At 35.1% G+C, this 21,702-nt stretch overlaps 1 protein-coding gene across 1 annotated transcript in view; it reads right to left on the reverse strand.

Annotated features, from left to right (window-relative positions):
* Positions 1-21,702, reverse strand: part of UBR3 (ubiquitin protein ligase E3 component n-recognin 3) — a 234,038-nt gene that overhangs the window by 13,778 nt on the left and 198,558 nt on the right. The window contains exons 33-35 of the mRNA XM_055308033.1: positions 13,678-13,802; positions 8,534-8,641; positions 8,290-8,415 (exon numbers count right to left, since the gene is read on the reverse strand). Of these exons, the coding sequence (XP_055164008.1) occupies positions 8,290-8,415; positions 8,534-8,641; positions 13,678-13,802 (359 nt within the window). The remainder of the gene's footprint in view (positions 1-8,289; positions 8,416-8,533; positions 8,642-13,677; positions 13,803-21,702) is intronic.

Below are 21,702 nucleotides of genomic sequence, written 5' to 3' on the forward strand. Positions count from 1 at the left end.
CTCTTATAAATTTATTGATACTTGTATTATGGCTTGGTATATGATATATTCTCATGAACATTCAGTGTGCTTGTAAAAAAAATATGCATTCTGCTATTGTCTGGTTAAGTATTCTACAGATGTTAATGACACCATCTTGACTGATAGTATTGTTCAGTTTCATTTATACTGTGTCTCCTTATTAGTGACTAGTAAGAAAGAACACTGATGTCTCCAGCTATAACTATTGATTTGTCTATTCTTTCAATTCTGTCAATTTCTATTTATGCAATTTGGGGTTTTATGCACATATATTTTTAAATGCTATATCTTCTGCTGTATTGAGAGAGGGCATTTATTTCTATGTAAGGCACAAAAATAATCTGAGAAAAAAGGAGTACTAATGGTAGAAAAATAGCAATATTTTTCAACTTTATGATAGGAAATCCAACAATGAATAAAAATTAACAAGATCTACATAAATGCATTTTTTTTCTCCTGGGATTCACAGACTATTTCAGGATTACTTGGCTTATCTTTTATCCAAATGTGGGTCACTAAAATGAGAGAAACCATAACTAAGGAAAAATTTATGAAAGAAGAACAAAATAAAAGTTTCTCACTTGACTTAGATAAAATAGTGGCAGATTATTGTAAACAAGGAAAAGTCATGAGACACTTTTTTTTCAAGATCAAAGAGTAAATTATCTTTTTACTTTCTAATTTCATTTTCAAAATAAGAATTATGTAACAAGTAAGTTATAGTAAAAGAAATAAAGTGGCTCCTAATATGAAAATGCTCAAGCTTAGGAGAAATGCTAATTAAAACTACACTGAGATATATTTTACTCAGACCAAAGATCTAGAGGCAAAGACCAAATAGTCTGAAAACATGATTAAGGAAACTCATATATTATTATTAATGTAACTGATACAATTTCAATGAAGGGCAGTTTGGTAATAACCATCAGAACTACAAATATATGTAAAAGCTGAAATAGCAAACTACTTCGAAGATTTTATCCTACCAATACAATTGAAAACATGCAAAATAATTTGCATGTACTATTATTCATTGTTGTATCATTTATAAATAGCAAAGAATTAGAAATAACCTAAATGTTTATTAATAGAGGACTGATTAAATACATCCTGGTGCATCATACAATGAAATATTCTGAATCTGTAAAACAAAATGAGGAAGGTCTTCATACATTGAATATGAAATGATCTCTAAGATACACTCTTAAGTGAAAAAATGCAAGCTGTAGAATATGTAAAAAGGGGACTAAAGAAAAAACACACACCTCTACACACATATTTTTTGGTAGATGTGTAAAACGTGTCTGGAATAATACAGAGGAAACTGATAGCAGTTGATGACTAAGTGGCTAGAGAAAGGGGTAAAACAGAAATTTCTTTTATAGAAAATGACACAGGGATCCCTGGGTGGCGCAGCAGTTTGGCGCCTGCCTTTGGCCCAGGGCGCGATCCTGGAGACCCGGGATCGAATCCCACGTCGGGCTCCCGATGCATGGATCCTGCTTCTCCCTCTGCCTGTGTCTCTGCCTCTCTCCCTCTCTCTCTCTCTGTGACTATCATAAATAAATAAAAAAAAATTAAAAAAAAAGAAAATGACACAAAGAAATAGATATTCCATGCTCATGCATTGGAAGAATAAATATTGTTAAAATGTCTATACCACCTAAAGCAATCTACACATTTAATACAATCTCTATCAAAATACCAACAGTATCTTTCACAGAAGTAGGACAATCGATCCTAAAATTTGTGTGGAACCACAAAAAAACCCAAATAGCCAAAGCAACCTTGAAAAAGAAAAGCAAAACTGGAGCTGTCACAATTCTGGACTTCAGGTTATATTATAAAACTGTCATGATCAAAACAGTGTGGTACTGGCACAAAAATAGACACATAGATCAACAGAACAGAATAGAAAACCTAGAAATGAACCCACAACTTTATGGTCAATTAATCTTTAACAAAGCTGGAAAGAGGGATCCCTGGGTGGCGCAGCGGTTTGGCGCCTGCCTTTGGCCCAGGGCGCGATCCTGGAGACCCGGGATCGAATCCCACGTCGGGCTCCCGGTGCATGGAGCCTGCTTCTCCCTCTGCCTGTGTCTCTGCCCCTCTCTCTCTCTCTCTCTCTCTGTATGACTATCATAAATAAATAAATAAATAAATAAATAAATAAATAAATAAATAAATAGATAGATAAATAGATAAATAAAAAACAAAGCTGGAAAGAATATCCAATAGGAAAAAGACAGTCTCTTCAACAAATGGTGTTGGGAAAATTGGACAGCAATATGCAAAAGTAGTAGACCATTTTCTCACACAAAAATAAATTAAAAACATATTAAAGAGCTAAATGTAAAAGCTGAAACCATAAAAATCCTAGAGGATAACATAGGCAGTAATTTCTCTGACATCAACAACAACTTCTTCCTAGCTATATCTCCCAAGACAAGAGAAACAAAAGCAAAAATAAACTATTGGGACACTTCATCAATATAAATCTCCTGCACAGCAAAGAAAATAATCAACAAAATAAAAAAGGCAATCTACATAAAGGGAGAAGATTTGCCAATGACCTGATAAAGGGTCTAAATCCAAAATCTATAAAGAATTTATACAACTCAACACCCAAAAAACAAACAGTCCAATTAAAAAATTGGCAGAAGACATGGATTGGTATTTTCCCAAAAAAGACACCCAGATGACCAATAGACACATGAAACAATGCTCAACATCACTCATCATCAGGGAAATACAAGTCAAAATCAGAATGAGGTATCACCTCACACCTGTCAGAATGGCTGAAATCAACAACACAAGAAACAACAGGTATTGGCAGGGTGTCTGGGTGGCTCAGTCAGTTGAGTGTCTGCATTTGGCTCAAGTCATGATCCCAGGGGTCCTGGGATCAAGCTCCACATCAGGCTCCCTGTTCAGCAGAGAACATGCTTCTTCCTCTCCCTCTGCTGCTCCCCCTGCTTATACTTTCTTTCTTCTTCTGTCAACTAAATAAATCAAAACTCAAAAAAGAAAGAAACAGCAAGTATTGGCAAGGATTTGGAGAAAGGGGAACCCTCTTGTACTGCTGGTAGGAATGCAAACTGGTAAAGCTGCTCTGGAAAACAGTATGACATTCTTCAAAAAGTTAAAAAGAGAACTACGCTATGATCCAGCAATTATACTACTAAGTATTTACCTAAAAATATGAAAATATTTATTCAAGGGGATACATACACCCTGATGTCTATAGCAGCATTATCTACAATAGCCAAATTATGGAAACAGCCCAAGTGTCCAATGACTGATGAATGGTAAAGAAGATGTGGTCTGTATGTATGTGTGTGTGTGTAATGGAATATTACTCAGCCATAAAAAGAATGAAATCTTGCCATGTGCAAGGCCATGGGTGGAGCTAGAGAGTATTATGCTAAGTGAAATAAGTCAGTCAGAGAAAGACAAATACCACATGATTTCACTCATATGCGGAATTTAAGAAACAAAACAAGGGGTCATAGTGGGGAGAAAAGAGGCAAACTAAGAAACAGACTCTTAAAAAGGACAACAAACTGATGATTACCAGAGGGTAGGTAGATGAGGGGGATGAGTCAAAGAGGTGATGGGGATTATATACATAAGCAAATATAAATACCACTATCTCTCCCATATCTGCCATTTAATACAAGCATGCCTTGCCTTTGGTTACTTAATATATCTTTGAGATTTTTCCACATTAGTACATAGAAAACCTTTTCTTTTCTGTAGAGTATTCCATTGTATGAATAAACTATAATTTACTTAACCAAGTTCCCATTGATGGATATTTGAGATGTTTTAATTTTTTTTGCCATTTCAGTATGTCTATTCAGCTATCAATAAATTGATTACCCTATTATTGTACTATAAGAGACATCTATAGGTGGAGTACAGTGATAATTACATGAAATTGAAATAGAATATAATATGCAATATTTTAGTGGTTTTTACAGACTTAATAGAAGAAAATTACCTGTATTCCTCAAAAAATGCTTTGTGTTGCAAGCAGCAGCACAGCTCAGATGTTAACAGTGCGGATTTGGCATCCAGACTAAATGTGTTCAAATCCTGGCTGCTTTAAATACTAGCTGTGAATCCTGAGCAACTTATTCACTCTCTGTGTCTGTTTCCTTGTCTGCAAAGTGAGGATTATAACAGCTATTTCATAGTTGTTGGGAAACTTAAATGAATTTATTCTTTTTTAAGATTTATTTATTTATTTATGATAGACATAGAGAGAGACAGAGAGGTACAGAGATACAGGAGGAGGGAGAAGCAGGCTCCATGCCGGGAGCCCGACATGGGAGCCCGACGTGGGACTCGATCCTGGGACTCCAGGATCGCGCTCTGGGCCAAAGGCAGGCGCCAAACCACTGAGCCACCCAGGGATCCCAACTTAAATGAATTTAAATGCAATGCACTTAAATCAGTGCTTAGCATGTGTCAATATACAATAAATGCTAGCTATCATTGTAATTATTTATGGCAAAACTATTGTTGACAGAAGAAAGAAAAAAAGAATTAAATAGAAGAAAGAAAAAAGGATTAAAGGAGATATATCAGAGCACTAGTTTTCAAATTGGGGCAGGCGATAATCATGGTCTTCTAGAAGAGTCTGATAATCATTTTCTTCCAAGAAAACTACACATACACAAACATTTTACAAATAATGCCATGGAACTCAAAAATTCCTGAAGTCCCTGTATAAGAATTCCAGAGTTAAAGGATAAATAAAAGAAGATGTATTTAAATAGGAGAAAATGTAATAGAACCATACAGGTCACTATAATTAGCCCTATTATGGTAGTAGAAACAGTGTCAGATTAAGACATTTAACTAAATTAGGAAAGTCTAACAGATCACTGTGAAGAGCAAAATGTTGTGTCGGGACATGTACTGGGCACCACTTCTCATGAGCAGTAATGCTTACCGGAATGTCTAAAAATCCTGAAAAATTTATTGTTAAGCTCAAGAGTCTCCTGGCTTTTAGAAATAATCACTCAAACTATTAGCAATGTGGTAAATGTGGATGATTAATGTTCAAAACTTCCAATTGGATTTCACCATTTTAGCAACATATTAGAAAATATAATTTTAAATGATTCTATTTATAACTAAAAACAAACAAAAAGACATGCACAGGACATTTTAGAATTCTCTTTGGGATGCAGCAGAATAAAAAAGGATGCTGCCTGTTATTCCCACTGCTCAGAATCCTAACTGGACATGTATTAAGACAACAAGACAAAAATAAAGATTTGAAGGAAAAGGACAATTTTCTCCTTATTTTCAGATGACATGGTCATAATTACATAAAACAGCTAAAAGAATCAATAGACAAATTATTAGAACTAATAAGAGAAATCAGCACGTGGCCAGTCACAAGAACACACTAAAAATCAATAGTATTATTCCGTACCAGCAAGGAGCAATCAGTGTGTCACGGACAGAAGGTATCATTTAGATAGAAACTAAAACCATAAAGTGTAGAAACCTAGGATTCTCTTTATATACAATGCTCTAGAATTTAAAGTGACAATTTTACAATTCTATGAAAAGTATTAAAAGAGAACTGAATGAATGGACTTTATATATAAACTATGCTAAATGCTTTTAAAACTACATGTTCAAGGCAATTCTCATCTAATATCCTGGAGGATTTTGGAAGAAAATTTACAAACTGATTATAAAATTATTTATGAAAATAAATGTCCACGTATAGCTAACCAGAAAAATTATTCTAAATGAAAACGACAAAAAACAAAACAAAAAACAAAACAAAACAAAAAACAAAAACAAAAACAAAACAAAACAACGTGGGGCAGCCCGGGTGGCTCAGCGGTTTAGCGCCACCTTCAGCCCAGGGCCTGATCCTGGAGATCCGGGATCAAGTCCCACATTGGGCTCCCTGCATGGAGCCTGCTTCTCCCTCAGCCTGTGTCTCTGCCTCTCTCTCTCTCTCTCTCTCTCTCTCTCTCTCTCTCTTTCTCTCTCTCTGTGTCTCTCATGAATAAGAAAAAAAAAATCCTTAAAAAAAAAGTGAAATCTGCAAGTGAGATTACATAAATGACAGAAATCTAAACAAAAAGAGACCAAACTTCTATCTAAAGTTGTAACTTAACTTTTCTCGCTTCAGTTGAATATATCCACATCCAACCAATCCCTCAACTTGAATATATGCAAAGTACTTTCATTCGGGCCCCACAAACTTACTTCATATTTCCTCCTTCTATTAATTGTATCAGAAAGGTTCAAGTCTCCCAGGTCCAAAACCCACATACAGTATGACTCCCTTGACTCCCACATGTTCAACTAAAATCTTGACTATTCTATCTATGAAATCTTTAATATCTTCCTATCCTCTTCTATTTCTATACTATGTCATTCCCCAACTAGCTTTTCTGTTCCCAATTCTTCCATTCCTCACACTCTCAAATCTTATATTATTAGAATGAGATTTTATCCTAAAATAAAATTTGAATCATGTTACATTTTTGTCCCAAATCTTTCAATGGTCCAAATTCCTTCATGTGAAATTCAAGATCCATTACAACTTCACCACAATGTATTTCTAACACTATGTAGCATTGTTCCTTTCTGTGCTAATTGAATCATTTCTTCCCTGTCCTATGCATATGCCTGGTGCTCTATCACAAGCATCACTGTACAGCCAACCCCAACCAGCTTTCAATGCCGAGGTCAAGAGCTTCTGCTTCCAGATAATTTCCAAATCATGGAAGAAAAATACCTTCCAGTAAAAACAAATGGTAAAATAAACCATAAGGTAATAAGCATACAAAGAACCACAGCCTATGGCCTTTAAATGTGAAGGAAAAAAAGCTGATGAATGAAATAGGTTTTTTTCTATTAATATCCATGCTTGAGGATGCTCATACAGTAGTCCCCCACTTTATCACAGTTTCACCTTGTGTGGTTTCATTTACTGGTGGTCAACTGCGGTTTAGAAATACATGATTCATCTTCTGACATATAATCAGAAGGTCAACAGTAGTCTATCACAATGCCTACATATCGTTCATTTCATTTCATCATGTAGGAATTTTATCATCTCACATCATCACAGGAAGGATGAGTACAATACAGTAAGATATTTTAACAGAGACTGTATTCACATAACTTTTTTTATAACATATTTTTATAAATATTCCATTATTATTGTTAATCTCTTACTCTGCCTAATTTATAAATTAAACTTTATCCTAGGTATCCTTTTTCCATAGGAAAAAAACCTAGTATATACAGAGTTCAATACAAGCACTAGTTTTAGGCATCCACTGGGGGTTTTAAAACATATCCCCTGCAGATAAGGGAAACTACTATATGTCAGAGGAAATACTTTTAAGGTGAAATTTTAAAATAAATAACTATGAAAGAAAATATCTAGTGGATGAACATTTAAAATTTATTCAATATCCATAAACTTTAAATGTTTGAGGACAAATGTGCAGAGTTTATCTTGAACCACTTGAAAAAAAAAACACCAAAGAATCTAAACTATTTAATGTAATGATCAATTACTTAAAAAAATAACAATCAACTGCTTAATTCTGATATACTGCAGGATTTGAAGACCATATATATGATAAATGTCTTAATTCCCATATCGAATTCCCTGGAAACAGATGACAGATAATGTCAGGATTATAATCCTATAAGCAGTTTGGTTTACTTACCTTCTGGTTCTCTACTCTGTCACTTTCTTGCCTACTCACATCAACTTAGTTTTATGAAATAGATTAAACCAGTGATAATTCATGCATCCAAATTTTTAAGGTAACTGTTTACAAACTGAACATTTTTCTGTCCTAAAATTATATAAATGCCATCATGTCTTCAGATAACCAGCTTTCTGACAACATAACTTTTAATAGGATAGTAAAAGCAGATAATGATCAGTGATTAATATATCAATATGATAAAAATAATGATAAATGTATCAGTATGAAAACTGATCCTGTTCAAGTACTGGGCATTTATTAGCATTGATCTCATACAAAAATGCTCAAATATTAAATATTAGTAATATCATAAAAGTGAGTAGATGCTAGCAAATACAAAAAAACAATAGTAAATGTTCTAAATGTTTATTCCTTTGAGTTAGATTAACATATACCTGCATGACAGTTCTGTATACATATAAATATTTTACTATTTGTCAGTATATTTCAAAAAATTAACTGTAAACCAAGACTTCCTATTCTCTACCACAAATTATACCTGGCAGCTAGGTAAATCTTCCCCAAAAAGATGATGCTGAAGAAGGCTGGTGATTCTGAGGAAAGGTAAGCAGAAGTCCTGTAAGTATTTTTCCATGGATTCAGGAGACCAAGAAATAGGGCTAACCTAAAGTTAAAAAAAGAGAATCTCAATAATTCATTCTATAATAGATATAGCTTAAAAATAATATTCATAATGGCAATAATACCTAAATTTTTAACAAATTACTATATCTGGAACATACCATTGCAGATTCCTGAGTTCCTTCTTCATGGTATAACTTTCCTTTAGATAGTTCACTTATCACAAAGCTCAGTAACACGTCATAAGACTTTTCAGTATCACATGTATTCTGGGAAAAAAATTAAAAATTAGTTCCATTGGTCACTGAAAAAATTACATTGGAAAGAATATTTTTTAATAATTAGAGGTATAATTGTGACTACATTTTTTTCACACATGTAAACTTCAATTCCTCAAAATCTGTTAACAGTACACCCCTGGATTCTCTATGAAACTGGGTATGTCATTAAAACTATTTCAGTACTTCTTTATTTTATTTTAAGATTTATTTATTTATGAGAGAGAGAGAGAGAGAGAGAGAGAGAGAGAGAGAGAGAGGCAGAGACACAGGAGGAGGGAGAAGCAGGCTCCATGCCGGGAGCCCAACATGGGACTCGATCCCAGGACTCCAGGATCGCGCCCTGGGCCAAAGGCAGGCACTACACCGCTGAGCCACCCAGGGATCCCTCCAATACTACTTCTTTAAAAGACAGATGTAAATGACATAATGTATGTGTAAATGAACATATATAAATCATATCTTTTGACCCAGTGATTTCTACTCCTGGAAATTCTTCCTAGGGAAATTATCTAAAAGAAAAAGATAATTATACACCCAAGACATTCAGTGCATCACTATAATAATGAAAAACTAGAAACAACCAACAGAAGTGAAGCAGTTACCGAAATTATGCCATATCAACTCAACAGAATATTTTATAGGCAGTGAATATGACAAATTTGAGTTGTATGAAATAATGTTCATAATATGATGTGAAAGTGCCAAAAGAAGCAGTATATACATACATTCATTATAATGATAAAATCATACATGCATGAAATAGAAACACAGACCACAATTTTTTTTCTTTTACAATTCCCTGAATAGGATTTAAGACAATTTAATGTAAAAATAATAGAGAACAATATGTTTATTAAAGAATGTATAGATATATTAAATAACAGTTTATAAATTAAGCTTAATGATGCTATATTTTTATAAGGGAAAATAATGGCTATTTATAAATTCAAATTTATGTCAATAAGGTTTTTTTTTTAAGAGAGAGAAAGAAAGAGAACATATGCAGTGGGGTGGGGTTAGGCGAGGGGCAGAGGGAAAGGGAGAGAGTCTTAAGCAAGTTCCAAGCCCAACATGGGAGCCCCAACACAGGATTTGATCTCACAACTCTGAGATCATGACAAGAGTTGAATCAGGAGTCAGATGCTTAACCTACTGAGCCATCCAGGCACCCCTGTCAATGTGTCTTTTACACATAAACAAATGTGCCTCTTTTTATATTCACTGAGGTATTAGAGGTTCCGTGAAGTGTAAACTGGGCTAAAGTAATAACTTTGCTATAACAGCATTTATTCTATTCATTAACTATACTTTTTAAATAGCAAAATATAAAACTTGAGTAAACACTATGGGATATACGTTATCCTGACAGTCTGATAAGCATGAATCGGCTGGACTACAAAGTTTGTTATTTGATGATACTTAGTCTTTCCATTGTTTCTCATGTGTTGTTGTGTTCTTTTCACCTACAGCCTAAATTCCAAAGTGTCAGGAATTATACTTTGTATTTTATATGTATCCTTTTGCATAACAAAAATCTGAGCAATAAATAGGTACTGTCTAACTGATAGAATTTATTTTGGTAATGTTCGAGTTTTTGACCTTGGAACTTGTATAGATAATCAATTCTTTGCATTATTTTTAAATTACTCCTCTGCTTTCTGTCATATCATTCAGCTATTTCACTATATTGTGTTATCATGTCCTGATTCTAAACTACAAAAACAGCCCTGACTCTACAAGTGCACTCTTTAATCAGGTGACCCTCTCTACCCTTGACTAATTAGCCAAAAGGATGATCACCTGCCAATCAACAAAAATCAATATCCCACTAAATATCAAAACAGCAACACATTATGTTTCCAAAATTAATTTAATCAGAGTAGTTTTTAAATAGGCAGAGTTCACTTAAACTCAAAATGCAGAAGACTCAAGAGAAAATATTACCATGATTTTGCTGCTTATTAATCAATGTGATATATTAAAGTTTCTGAAAATATACAATTCAGCCCAAAAGCTTCCTGAATTCAATATACCCTTGAGTAAAAGATTTATAGAGTATAACAACAGCAAAGTATTTCAAGTTATAATACTTTCTAATTTATGGGGAAAATACCCTTCAATAAAAACAAATGATGTTCAGATCATTCAAGTAAGTTACTGAGTGATAATCAGCTTTTAAGTCATTATTATCAAAACATATCTTAAGCACTTCTTTTATACATGGCAGGTACTATATCAGATCAGAAAGCAAATAAAATGTAATATTCACTTTGGTATAGAGAACTTCTGATGAGAAGATTTATTAGATAAGAAAATAATTTTATTTCATATGTAAGAAGTCTCAGGAAAGCATATTTTTATGTAAGCACTATTTGAATTTTACAAGTAGGGTTGTAAAGCTTAAGAAGAGGATTTCTAAGACCATGGATGAAAGACCTAGAATCAAGATCAAAAGAATCCAATGGGAGAGATGGCAAAGGTATGTGGGTTAAATAAAGAAAAGTATCAGGGGTTGAGAGATTCAACAGTTATGTGTGGGGCAGATGCTTTATCTAAATAATAGTAGTTCTTCAAATTTGGGGGGTGACAGGCCCTTTGAATATATGTTGGATGCTATGGTCCTACTCCAAAACAAAACAAAACAAAACAAAACACAAAATGAAAAAGGAAAGGAAAAGGAAAAGGAAAGGAAAGGAAAGGATAGGACCTCAGATTATGAAATACTGGTACAGTCTTTTAATAGAAATTCCACTAACCAAAAGAACACAACTTATACCAACTGTAATAAAGATTTTTCTAGCATAACTAAACCTCATTTTCCTTTACAAATATGTAATACCTGTATTTTTATTGCCCTGGACCAGATTAGGGCTGGCAAAAAAATCTGTTTTCATTGGAACTGTCATATTTGAGGATAAGAAAATGAGGGATGGAATGAGTAAGTGAGACTCAATGAAGAAAGGAAAGAAGAAGGGGGTGAGGGAAAGAAGGAATAAGTAAAGGAAGAAGGAAGGAAAAAGAAGAGGAATGAATGATGCAGAACAGTTACAAAAATCACAATGACTTATTTCATTACTTATAAATTTTGTTGTTGCTATTATTTATAATCTGCTATATATCTAAATGTTTCAGTTTATTACAGAATAAGCTAGCAACATGTGGCAAACCAACCAACAGAAGATCATAATTTTTTTGTTTCCATTCACTAAAAGCAATTTATATGGCTATAACCTTCTAATATAGGTTCTGATAAGAATCTGCCTTACATTAAATGTTTCATTAACTACTTTTAAAAATAGCTAACAATTATCAAATTGAGAAAGAAAATTGACAGAACAGTTACCTAAATCAGTTCCATCATAGATTTACAATTGTCTGATTTTCTGTTATTAGGTCTCATTTTAGCAAAAATCAGATGAATAGATTTAGACCTAAATTATATCAGAAAATGTTTTAAATTAGTGTACTGTTTAGACATCTTATTAAGGAAATATATTTAAACAATGACACAGCATAGAAATCGAATATACCTGATTTGAATATTAACAATCCAAATATCAGACCATAGTGCAGAGAGATGAAAAGAGTATTTAGAAAAAGAAAGATAATTGCAGAAAGCAAAATTATCCAAGAATGAGCTATTTAGTGGCAGGAGCTCAGCCTGGTATTCAGGCCAACAACTAATATCCCTAATTAAAACATAATGAACTTGGTGATCATACTATATTACATTTTTATACACATATTCATGGTTTGGGAGTAAACTAGTGATAAAAGTGAAGATTATATTGACTAGATTTCATGTATTTATAATTGCTTCTCTCTTTTGATATAAGTAGATATGATTTTATTTTTATTTTTTTAATAAATTTATTTTTTATTGGTGTTCAATTTACCAACATAAGTAGATATGATTTTAATACAAACTTTTCATTAAGGTTCAAAACCTCCTGAAGGGATCCCTGGGTGGCGCAGCGGTTTGGCACCTGCCTTTGGCCCAGGGCGCGATCCTGGAGACCCGGGATCGAATCTCACGTCAGGCTCCCGGTGCATGGAGCCTGCTTCTCCCTCTGCCTGTGTCTCTGCCTCTCTCTCTCTCTCTCTCTGTGTGTGACTATCATAAAAAAAAAAAAACCAACCTCCTGAAGACTCTATAAATCAATCAATAGGTTCAATTAACACCATAGTTACTATTTTTTCCTACCAACTTCCCCAAATAAAACACAGAAGTAATTTATTTTACCTACCTCTCAGCCAAACCATCTAACTCAGTTATTTGGTTCTATAGTATCATTTTTGTTCTGAAGTCACTGAAAATACTTAGGTTTAACTAAACTTGTACAATTTTTCCAAATTATTTATGTAATTTTAACTGGAAAACTTTAAATTTGCTAAGAACTTATGTATTTTTTTTTAAGAGGGGAGGAGGGAAGAGCAGGGAGAGAGCGACAGAATCTTAAGGAGACTCCAAGCCCAGAATGGAGCCCAACCCAGGGCTTAATCCCACAACCCTGAGATCATGACCTATGTCAAAATGCTTAACTGACTGAGCCCCCCGGGTGTCCCACTTTTGTATTTTTTTTATTTAAAGAATAATAATTAAGAAAAGGCTAGGATTTTTAAACTCATAAGTGATGGGTCAAAAGCCATCTTTGGATGGACTGGAAATAGGAGCAAGGAGAAGAAAATATGACAAGTAAAATAGGTAAGTCTGTAGATATTTTATTACTTGCTCACTGTTGTTGGCACAAATTTTATAACTTCTCTAAGTTTAAGGTTTGCAGGCAAAGGCAAAATAAAACTGCTCAAATAAAAAGGGGAAAAGGTCAAGGTTTAGAGGTAGATGCAGAAGACCTTATTGATCAAGGAAACATTTTTAACTTTTTTAACCTAAAGGTGCTCCATTTCAGTTGAAATACTATTAATAACTCATTTTGCCTTTCAAACACCTAATCTCATTCACTCATATCCCCAACTTAAAGGAGTTCACCGAACTAATAAATAAATTCAGATAAGACACTAACCTTTTTGAGAGCTCCTGTGTGTTTCCAGGCCGACCTATCTTCCTCATTGCATTTAACTGAAAGTGCCACAAGAGCTTGTGTGTATAGTAGGGTAAAAAGCACCTTCACAATGCAGGTGAAGTGGTCTGTAAGAGAAAGAGAAGATCATTATTTCTTTGGAATCTCAATATTTTGTGCTCAAGATCATTTCACAAATATATACCTTTCCTTGAACATGTTATTGGTTTTTGTTCAACATTTAAGTAGTTTAAAAAAATGAGATTATAATGTAGTATTATATTTGCTACCCAATGGACCTGAAATCATGAAAGCAAAATTCTATTATTCATCCACAGAACATATAAATGAGAGGCAGTTAGCACAGCATAAAGTGTGCTCTGTTTTAAAAGACCAGAGTGCTAATGCCACTCAATCTTGGAATAGTTGTGTAATGTTGGCAAATCCCCTTACTGGACATTATGTGCTTAACAACAACATCTAGGAGCCAGTGTTTAAAACCAACACTTCATCTACTTCAGTGTGATATGAACCTTATAAAGAATATAATATATAATATAGAATTTCTAAAGTTAAAAAAAAAGAAATACTAATATTTTAGGCACTCCAATTGAGTTTAAAATTTTGATTTAAAACTATAATAATGCAAAAAGAGTAGTAACAATACATAAAATAAAATGCCTGGTAGCTTCTGGCACATATCTGATACTTCTAGCACATATTAGATACTTCATAAATGGTAGCTTAAAAATCATAATTAATATTTAAATTGATCTAATAGCTTAGAAAATTTCCTCAAATTTCTTATTTAATCCTCATAACAGTCTCAACTGGACATCTGAGCTTCAAAAGGAAGTGCCTCTGATACAAAGCACCCAGGTCTGAACTTGAATCCATATAGATTATCTTATTGCACATTCAGTATAACTATCTCAAGTCAGTTCCAACATCCCAGACCATGCTTCTGTCCTTTCTTGCCTACAACAGCTTAATTAGTTGTGTTGGGGGTCCCTGAGACCACTTCCAAGCTGATGATTCATCAGGAGGACTCACAAGACTTACACTATAGTCCTATGATTATTACAGCAAGAGATATAAGGTAAAATCATAGAAGGCAAAAGGCACATTGGGCATAATCCAGATGAAACTTCCAGAGTTCTCTACTAGTAGAATAACACAGAGCATGCTTAATTCCTCTAACAAATTGTAAAAGCATGTGAGAAACTCATGTCAGGTAAGTTCATTAAGAAATTCAGTGCCCAAGGTTTTTATTGAGGTTAGGTCACATAGGCACCCTCTACCTAGCACATAGCAAAGTCCTAAACTCCCAGGAGGAAAGCAGGTGTGTTCAGCATAAATCATTGTTTGTACAGTTTAGACAGAGTGAGCCACTCTCATCAGTTCTGTGGACGGGGGGAAATTGTGGAGACCCGGCCCAAAACAAAGTTCCCAAATGCCTGTCAAGGCCGTTCAAAAGTTAACAGGCCTTCTATGTTAATTCTTTCCTCCACAGTGAGTGATTTATGTGCATCACCTCTTAGCCTCTTGCAACCTTTTCTCTTTATTTCTTCTTTCTTTCTTTCTTCTTTCTTTCTTTCTTTCTTTCTTTCTTTCTTTCTAATTACAGGCAGACTGATATTTTAAAAGGAAATATTTGGCATCCTTCTACTGGATCTTTGTACAAGTTGCAACATTCTTTCCTTCCTGATAACCTGGTTAACTCTTAAATTAGATGACACCTTAAGGTCACTTCCTAAGGAAAATCTTTCCTGATTCTAAAGTGAGTGATTGGGTGTGTACATGCTTACACACGTGAGCACCATCTCTTCCTCATGTTGATGGGCTGGGGTGGGAACTTGACATAGCTGAGCTAGTCAGAGTACCTATCTGGGATTTTTCTAACTGGAGGTAAAGATATGTCTGGAAGTGTCAGAGGTCATCCTCCTTGGTTTATGGCAGACACTGTCTAAAGTAACACTGAATGAAGCAGATCCACAGAGAGGAGAGATCCAAGATGGCAAAAACCCTGCCAGCATCCAAAGCCCTGGTTCTGGTAATTCCCAAGACTACTCTCAACTGTTAAAGTTTGATAATGTGAGTCCATTAGTGTTCTTCTGTGCTTATAAGCTAGCTCTAAATGATTTTCTAAATGTCCTAACACCTACGTGGTTACCATATGCCAGGATACAGACAATAAAAACTTACAATCTGTGTAGAGAGAAAGAGAGAGACAGATGGCTAGATATATGCATGTGGTATACTGGTAGAAGATAAGAGGATGAACTAATGAAGATAAAGGGCAGGGCATGAAAAAAAAAAAAATAAAGCCTCCTGTACCAAGCAGGAAAGTTAAGTCTTGAATGACAAAGCCTTAATGAGGAAGGCAAGGGCAGGGAAAGAAAAGAAAGGGGGATTCTAGGCCGATGAAGCCATTTTTATGAGAGCACAGAAAAAGCCTAAGGTTTACAAGAACTATAAATTGTCCGTTGTAACTAGAATCAAGTAGTGATTTTTGAGAGATGAAGCTCAAAAAGCAATATTCATGCTAAAGATAAAAGGTTGTGACCTATAGCTTACAGAGATGTTTGTTTTACCTTTACCCTGTTTAGTTTTTAGTAACTAACATTTAATTATAGTATATTTCTTATAAAATCCCAGAATTCCCCTTATTCTAAAAAAACAGGAAGCTCTGACAATCCTGGGCTTACATTCTTACATGCCAACAATGATCTGGAGCTGAGTGATAAATGTCCTCTTCAGCCAAGCATACATTCTAGAGAATTGTCAGTCTCCCACTCCTGATTATATCAAACCAAAGGCTGCTTCACAAGGAGTCAATAAATAACATTATTGTTAACAATAGACTTAGGCTATGAAGCCAAATTGTCTAGATCTAAATTCTGACTCTTTAGATCTGAGGCAGGTTAGTAATACATTCTTGCTTTTGTTTCCTCATCAATTTAATGGAGATAATAATCTCACCTATCTTAAAAGGATTAAGTGATAAAAGGTTTATACTTAAATGCTTAAAATAGTAAATAGCAATGGCAATCAGTAAATTTCTGTTATTAATATTAGTATTTATGCAACCTGTTTATTTATAGGCATTGTATTTATAGCACCTAGACTGGCCAATGAGAAGCCACTGGAGAACTTTAAGCCACTGGAGAACTTTGAGACTAATAATATCAGATCTGCATTTTAAAATATTCACTGTTGGTATAGGGTGTTAAGATGGTAGAGGTGTAGGGTGACCCTCGGCTTTCCTTTTCCCTCAAAAACAGCTAGATAAATATCAAATCATTCAGAATACCCAAAATATTGATCTGAGGACTGAGAGAAAGCTGCAGGTCTACAAGAAGAAAAACAGCCACCTCATGGAAGGTAGGAGCTGCAGAGAATTGATTTGGGAGAGAAAAAACTCATGGGAGCTGCAGAGGGGAGGGAACCCTGATCTCAGAGGGAGGAGTGAGATTGACAGGGAGAGAGAGAGAAAGAGTGGGAAAAAAAAAAGAGGAAAAACACATACAGGGGATTGCGCCAGAAAATTCTTCCCCAAAATCACTGACTGGGAAAAGGAGAAGGTTTAAAAACTGCATTTTTTATAAACAGTGGAATGTAGAGTCTGAAGTTTCAAAGGTCAGCACCTTGCCAGGGTCATACCTGGTGGCCTTAGTGGTGCTCCTGTGGGGAAGAAGGGTAGAGATCGGGGAGCGGCAGTATGGTCTGAGGAGCCCTGGGTCCCATCAGAGAGAAACAGTTCCCCTGCTTGGAGTGCATTTGGTAGTGGTGATATGGCCTTTCTGGGGCAAAAGACCCGGCAGGTGCCACTGAATTGGCCTCTTCACCAGCATAAGAATAGAGAAGCCACCTGAGGGTAGCAAACCTTAGCAGCAACTTTGTGCTATTATTTACCATAATCTCCAAACTGCTGTGCAGTCACATGACCATTTTCTGGGACCAGCTGGCCCTGGCCACAGTGCTGTGAGATCCTCCCCAGAGAATCAGTGCAGGTCCAACCATAGGTGCCCCTGAAGTTTGGAGTTTTGAAACCTAGCCATGCCTGAGACAAAATACAGGGGTACTGTACCAACTAGCAGATGGACAGTTCAGACACAGACAGGGTAAAGGCAGGGGACTGACAGAAGCTGAGGAAATAGGACAGGTGACCTTTTGCTTGTCTGTGAGGGCTTCCTAAGGAGTGGTGGGCATGAGCTCCCAGTCGTGAGGCAAGAGAGTGGGTTGAAGCCATTCCCCTTCCCATCCTGCCCCCCATCAACACTGACCAACTTCAGTAAATAAAAAGCACTATCAAGTGGAAGTCAGAGCTGCTTACACCATACCCTGCCCCCCTCCACCCTGTAGGTGTATCTCTACTGGGGAAGTCTACCTGAAAGTCAGAGCAGCAGGCCCCTCCCCCAGAAGACCAGCACAAATGCCTTGTCTGTAGCAAGTCTATCCATCATAGAGTGCTGTAAAGTTTCAGCTTTAGGGGAAACAGGATCTAATTTCCTTTGGGGTTTTTGGTTTTCTTTTTTGTTTTTGAGATAGAAAAAGCAGTTAATTTATTTTTTAGTTCAAGGTTCTCTTAACAAGCAGACCAAAATGCACCTTGGATCTAGCTTCTTTATTTTAATTTTATTTTATTTTGACCACCAAAATGAGAAGATGGAGGCATTCATCTCAAAAGGAAAAAAACAGAAGTGATAGCCAGGGATTTAATCAAAACAGATATAAGTAAGATGTCTGAGCCAGAATTTGAAACAATTATAAGGATACTAGCTGGACTTCAAGAACAGTATAGAAGACACTAGAGAATCCCTTACTACAGAGATAAAAGAACTAAAACCTAGTCAGGCCAAAATTAAAAATGCTATAACTGAGATGTAAATCTGAATGGATCCCACGACAATGAAGATGGACAAAGCAGAGGAATGAATCAGTGATATAGAAGATAAAATTATGGAAAATAATGAAACTGAAAAGAAGAGGGAAAGAAAAGTACTGGATCACAAATGTAGACTTAGGGAACTCAGCAACTCCTTAAAGTGTAATAACAGTATCATAGGAGTCCCAGAAGATGAAGATAGAGAAAAAGGGGCAGAAAGTTTATTTGAGCAAATTATAGTTGAAAACTTTTCCTAATCTGGGGAAGGAAACAGACATTGAAATCCAAGAAGCACAGAGAACTTCCATTAAATTCAACAATAGGTGGCCATCACCAAGACATATCACAGTAAAATTCACAAAATACACAGACAAGGAAAGAATCCTGAAAGCAGCAAGGGGGAAAAAATCCTTAACCTACAAGGGAAGACAGATCAGGTTCACAGCAGATCTGTCCATAGAAACTTGGCAGGCCAGAAGAGAGTGGCAGGATATATTCAACATACTGAGTGGGAAAAACACGTAACCAATAAATTTTACATCATTCAGAATAGAAGGACAGATAAGAGTTTTTCAGACAAACAAAAACTAAAAGAATTAATGACCACTAAACCAGCCCTGCCAGAGAAGATATTAAACAGGACTCTTCAAGTGGAGTGAAGTAAAAGACTAAAGCATCAAAGACTAGAAAGGAACAGAGAGCATCTCCAAAAGCACCAACTTTACAGGTAACACAATGGCACTAAATTTGTATCTATCAATAATCACTGATTGTAAAGGGACTAAGTGCTCCAAATGAAAGACAGTGTATTTAAGAATGGATAAAAAGAACACGACTCATCTAAAACATTCACTACTGCTTCTTGGGAGAAAGGGACTGAAACAAGGCAAGACTAGAGGCAAGACAAACTATGTAGCAGACAGCAAAAATACCACAAATGAGAAATTAGACAACCTGAACTAAGGAAGAATAATGATTTAAATATTAAAAATGACAGGATTCAGTAGCCCTCTGGAGGTAGAATGATGGTACTCTCTCACTGTACAACAAAGTTTAGTGGTAGGACTAAAATGGAATGACTAAAACAGAGAAGGAGGGCAAGTTTGAATGGGGGAGAAAATTAATTAATGTTATATATGCTGTTTGTAGTATGCATTAGAACTTGGGTCTGGAGCTCACCAGGAGGTTGTCAACTGGAGCTAGAGATTTGGGAATCATCAGACAATAGGTGAGTAGAAGTCATGGGAAAGAAAATAAAACTGAGAAGGGGCAGGAACTAAGGAACAACTCCAAGAATGGTGAGAGGAAGAGATGAATGAAAAGAAGCATTGAAAATGAGTGAAAAATAGGAGGAGAACCAGAATACAATGGTATCATCAAAGTCGAGAAAAGAATATGTCATGACTTAATTGAATGTCTTAATAGAATGATGAACATTACAGAATTTGTCTACTAAACACAACAAAATGAAGGAAGTCATTTATGTTGCCCAGAAATACCACTCATATATAATTTCTTCTCATTTTAAACCATGTGTGTGTCTGTGTGTGTGTATATATATATACACACACACACATACATATATATATATATATATTTTTTTTTTTGCTTAAAAAGAAGTAATATATTTAAGGAAAATAACAGCTACTATAAGCATAATCTTAGCTTTTCAATGTAGCAAAGTATTAGTTTGGGTTTCAGTCATTTTATCTACCTTGATTATCAACATTTTTCAAGTATTTCAAATGGCAGTTTAAAGTCACAGCTTATGCTTAAGTTCTCACATTTACTCATTTATCTAACAAATATTTACTAAATGCTTACCATGTGAAATCAGTGGTTTTTAGGGACTTGGAAGAAAACAAGCTATCACTGACATAAGATGTACATTGGTTCCACAGGTTGTTAGTTTCTAAGGTTCAAAAGAGAACAAAGCCTTCAAATCCAATTATCAACATTTTAAAGGGAAAAGGAAATTGGACATCTACTCTCACAGCCAATATGCTTTTTAAAAGCCCCAAACCAGAACCCTAACTACCAAACCACCTGAAGGTGAACAAAGGAAGATCATTACTTCCTTGAAATGCCTGTGCAAGCAGACTGTGCACCACGGCACAGACTATAAACTTTATAGTGCTACTGCATGATAAGAAAAAGGGGTGGGGGACCATGGTGCTGCAAAGTCTGCTCAATAACAAAAAACTGACCATAAAAAATACAAGAGTTTAGTATGGAAGATATGTTAGCCTAGAGCTCTTTAAAAAGTGAATTTTTCCTTAGAATCAACAATGAAAATTATATTCCTTATTTCCTATTCCAAATGTCTGTGAACAAAGTTTCTTTTTTGGGGGGAGGGGCAGGGGAAAGAGGGAGAGAGAATCTTAAGCAGGCTCTAAGCCCAGCATACAGCCAGACACAGGGCTCGATTTCTTGACCCTGAGATCACGAACTGAACAGCAAGCAAGAGTCATATGCCCAGCTGACTAAGCCACTCAGGTACCCCTGTGAACTGAAGCTTCTGAAATCTTGGAGAGGTGCCACATCTACCTCATTATACTATTTGAGAACATGAAGTCATCAGTTTTGTTATTTATATTCAATTCATCATTTTAAAAAATCTTAAACTTCATACCTCATTAAATTAAAACATTTTAAATAGATAACATATGTAAATCTTTGCCTGTATTTGACTTAATCTCATCAAGATAAAATCTTTAAAAAACAGGGATATGTATGTTGGTAAATTGAACACCAATAAAAATTAATTTATAAAAAAAAATAAAATAAAATAAAAATAAAAATAAAAATAAAAAACAGGGATAGTTCAAAGAGTGGTTCAAAGGGTGCTGACATAACTGAGACAACCCCTCGACTCTAATGATATCATTAGAATCTGAATAAACCAGATTTTCTTCAGTGAGTAATACATGAAGACATAATGAGAAATTTTAAAAATGAGACAATTCAGTATTTAGTAAGTACCATCTCTATGCAATGGCATTTGTGCTGGGTTCCGTAAAAGTAATCCAAGAAATCTATAGTCTTCTGGGAAGATAATTTACTGGCTGGCTTGCAGGTACCATTCTTAGAGTAAGTGATAAAACAAGAAGACAAACGGGATTCAGATGTCTGCAGAAATT

This window comes from Nyctereutes procyonoides, unplaced genomic scaffold (assembly GCF_905146905.1).
Source record: "Nyctereutes procyonoides isolate TBG_1078 unplaced genomic scaffold, NYPRO_anot_genome, whole genome shotgun sequence".
Taxonomy (NCBI): Eukaryota; Metazoa; Chordata; class Mammalia; order Carnivora; family Canidae; genus Nyctereutes; species Nyctereutes procyonoides.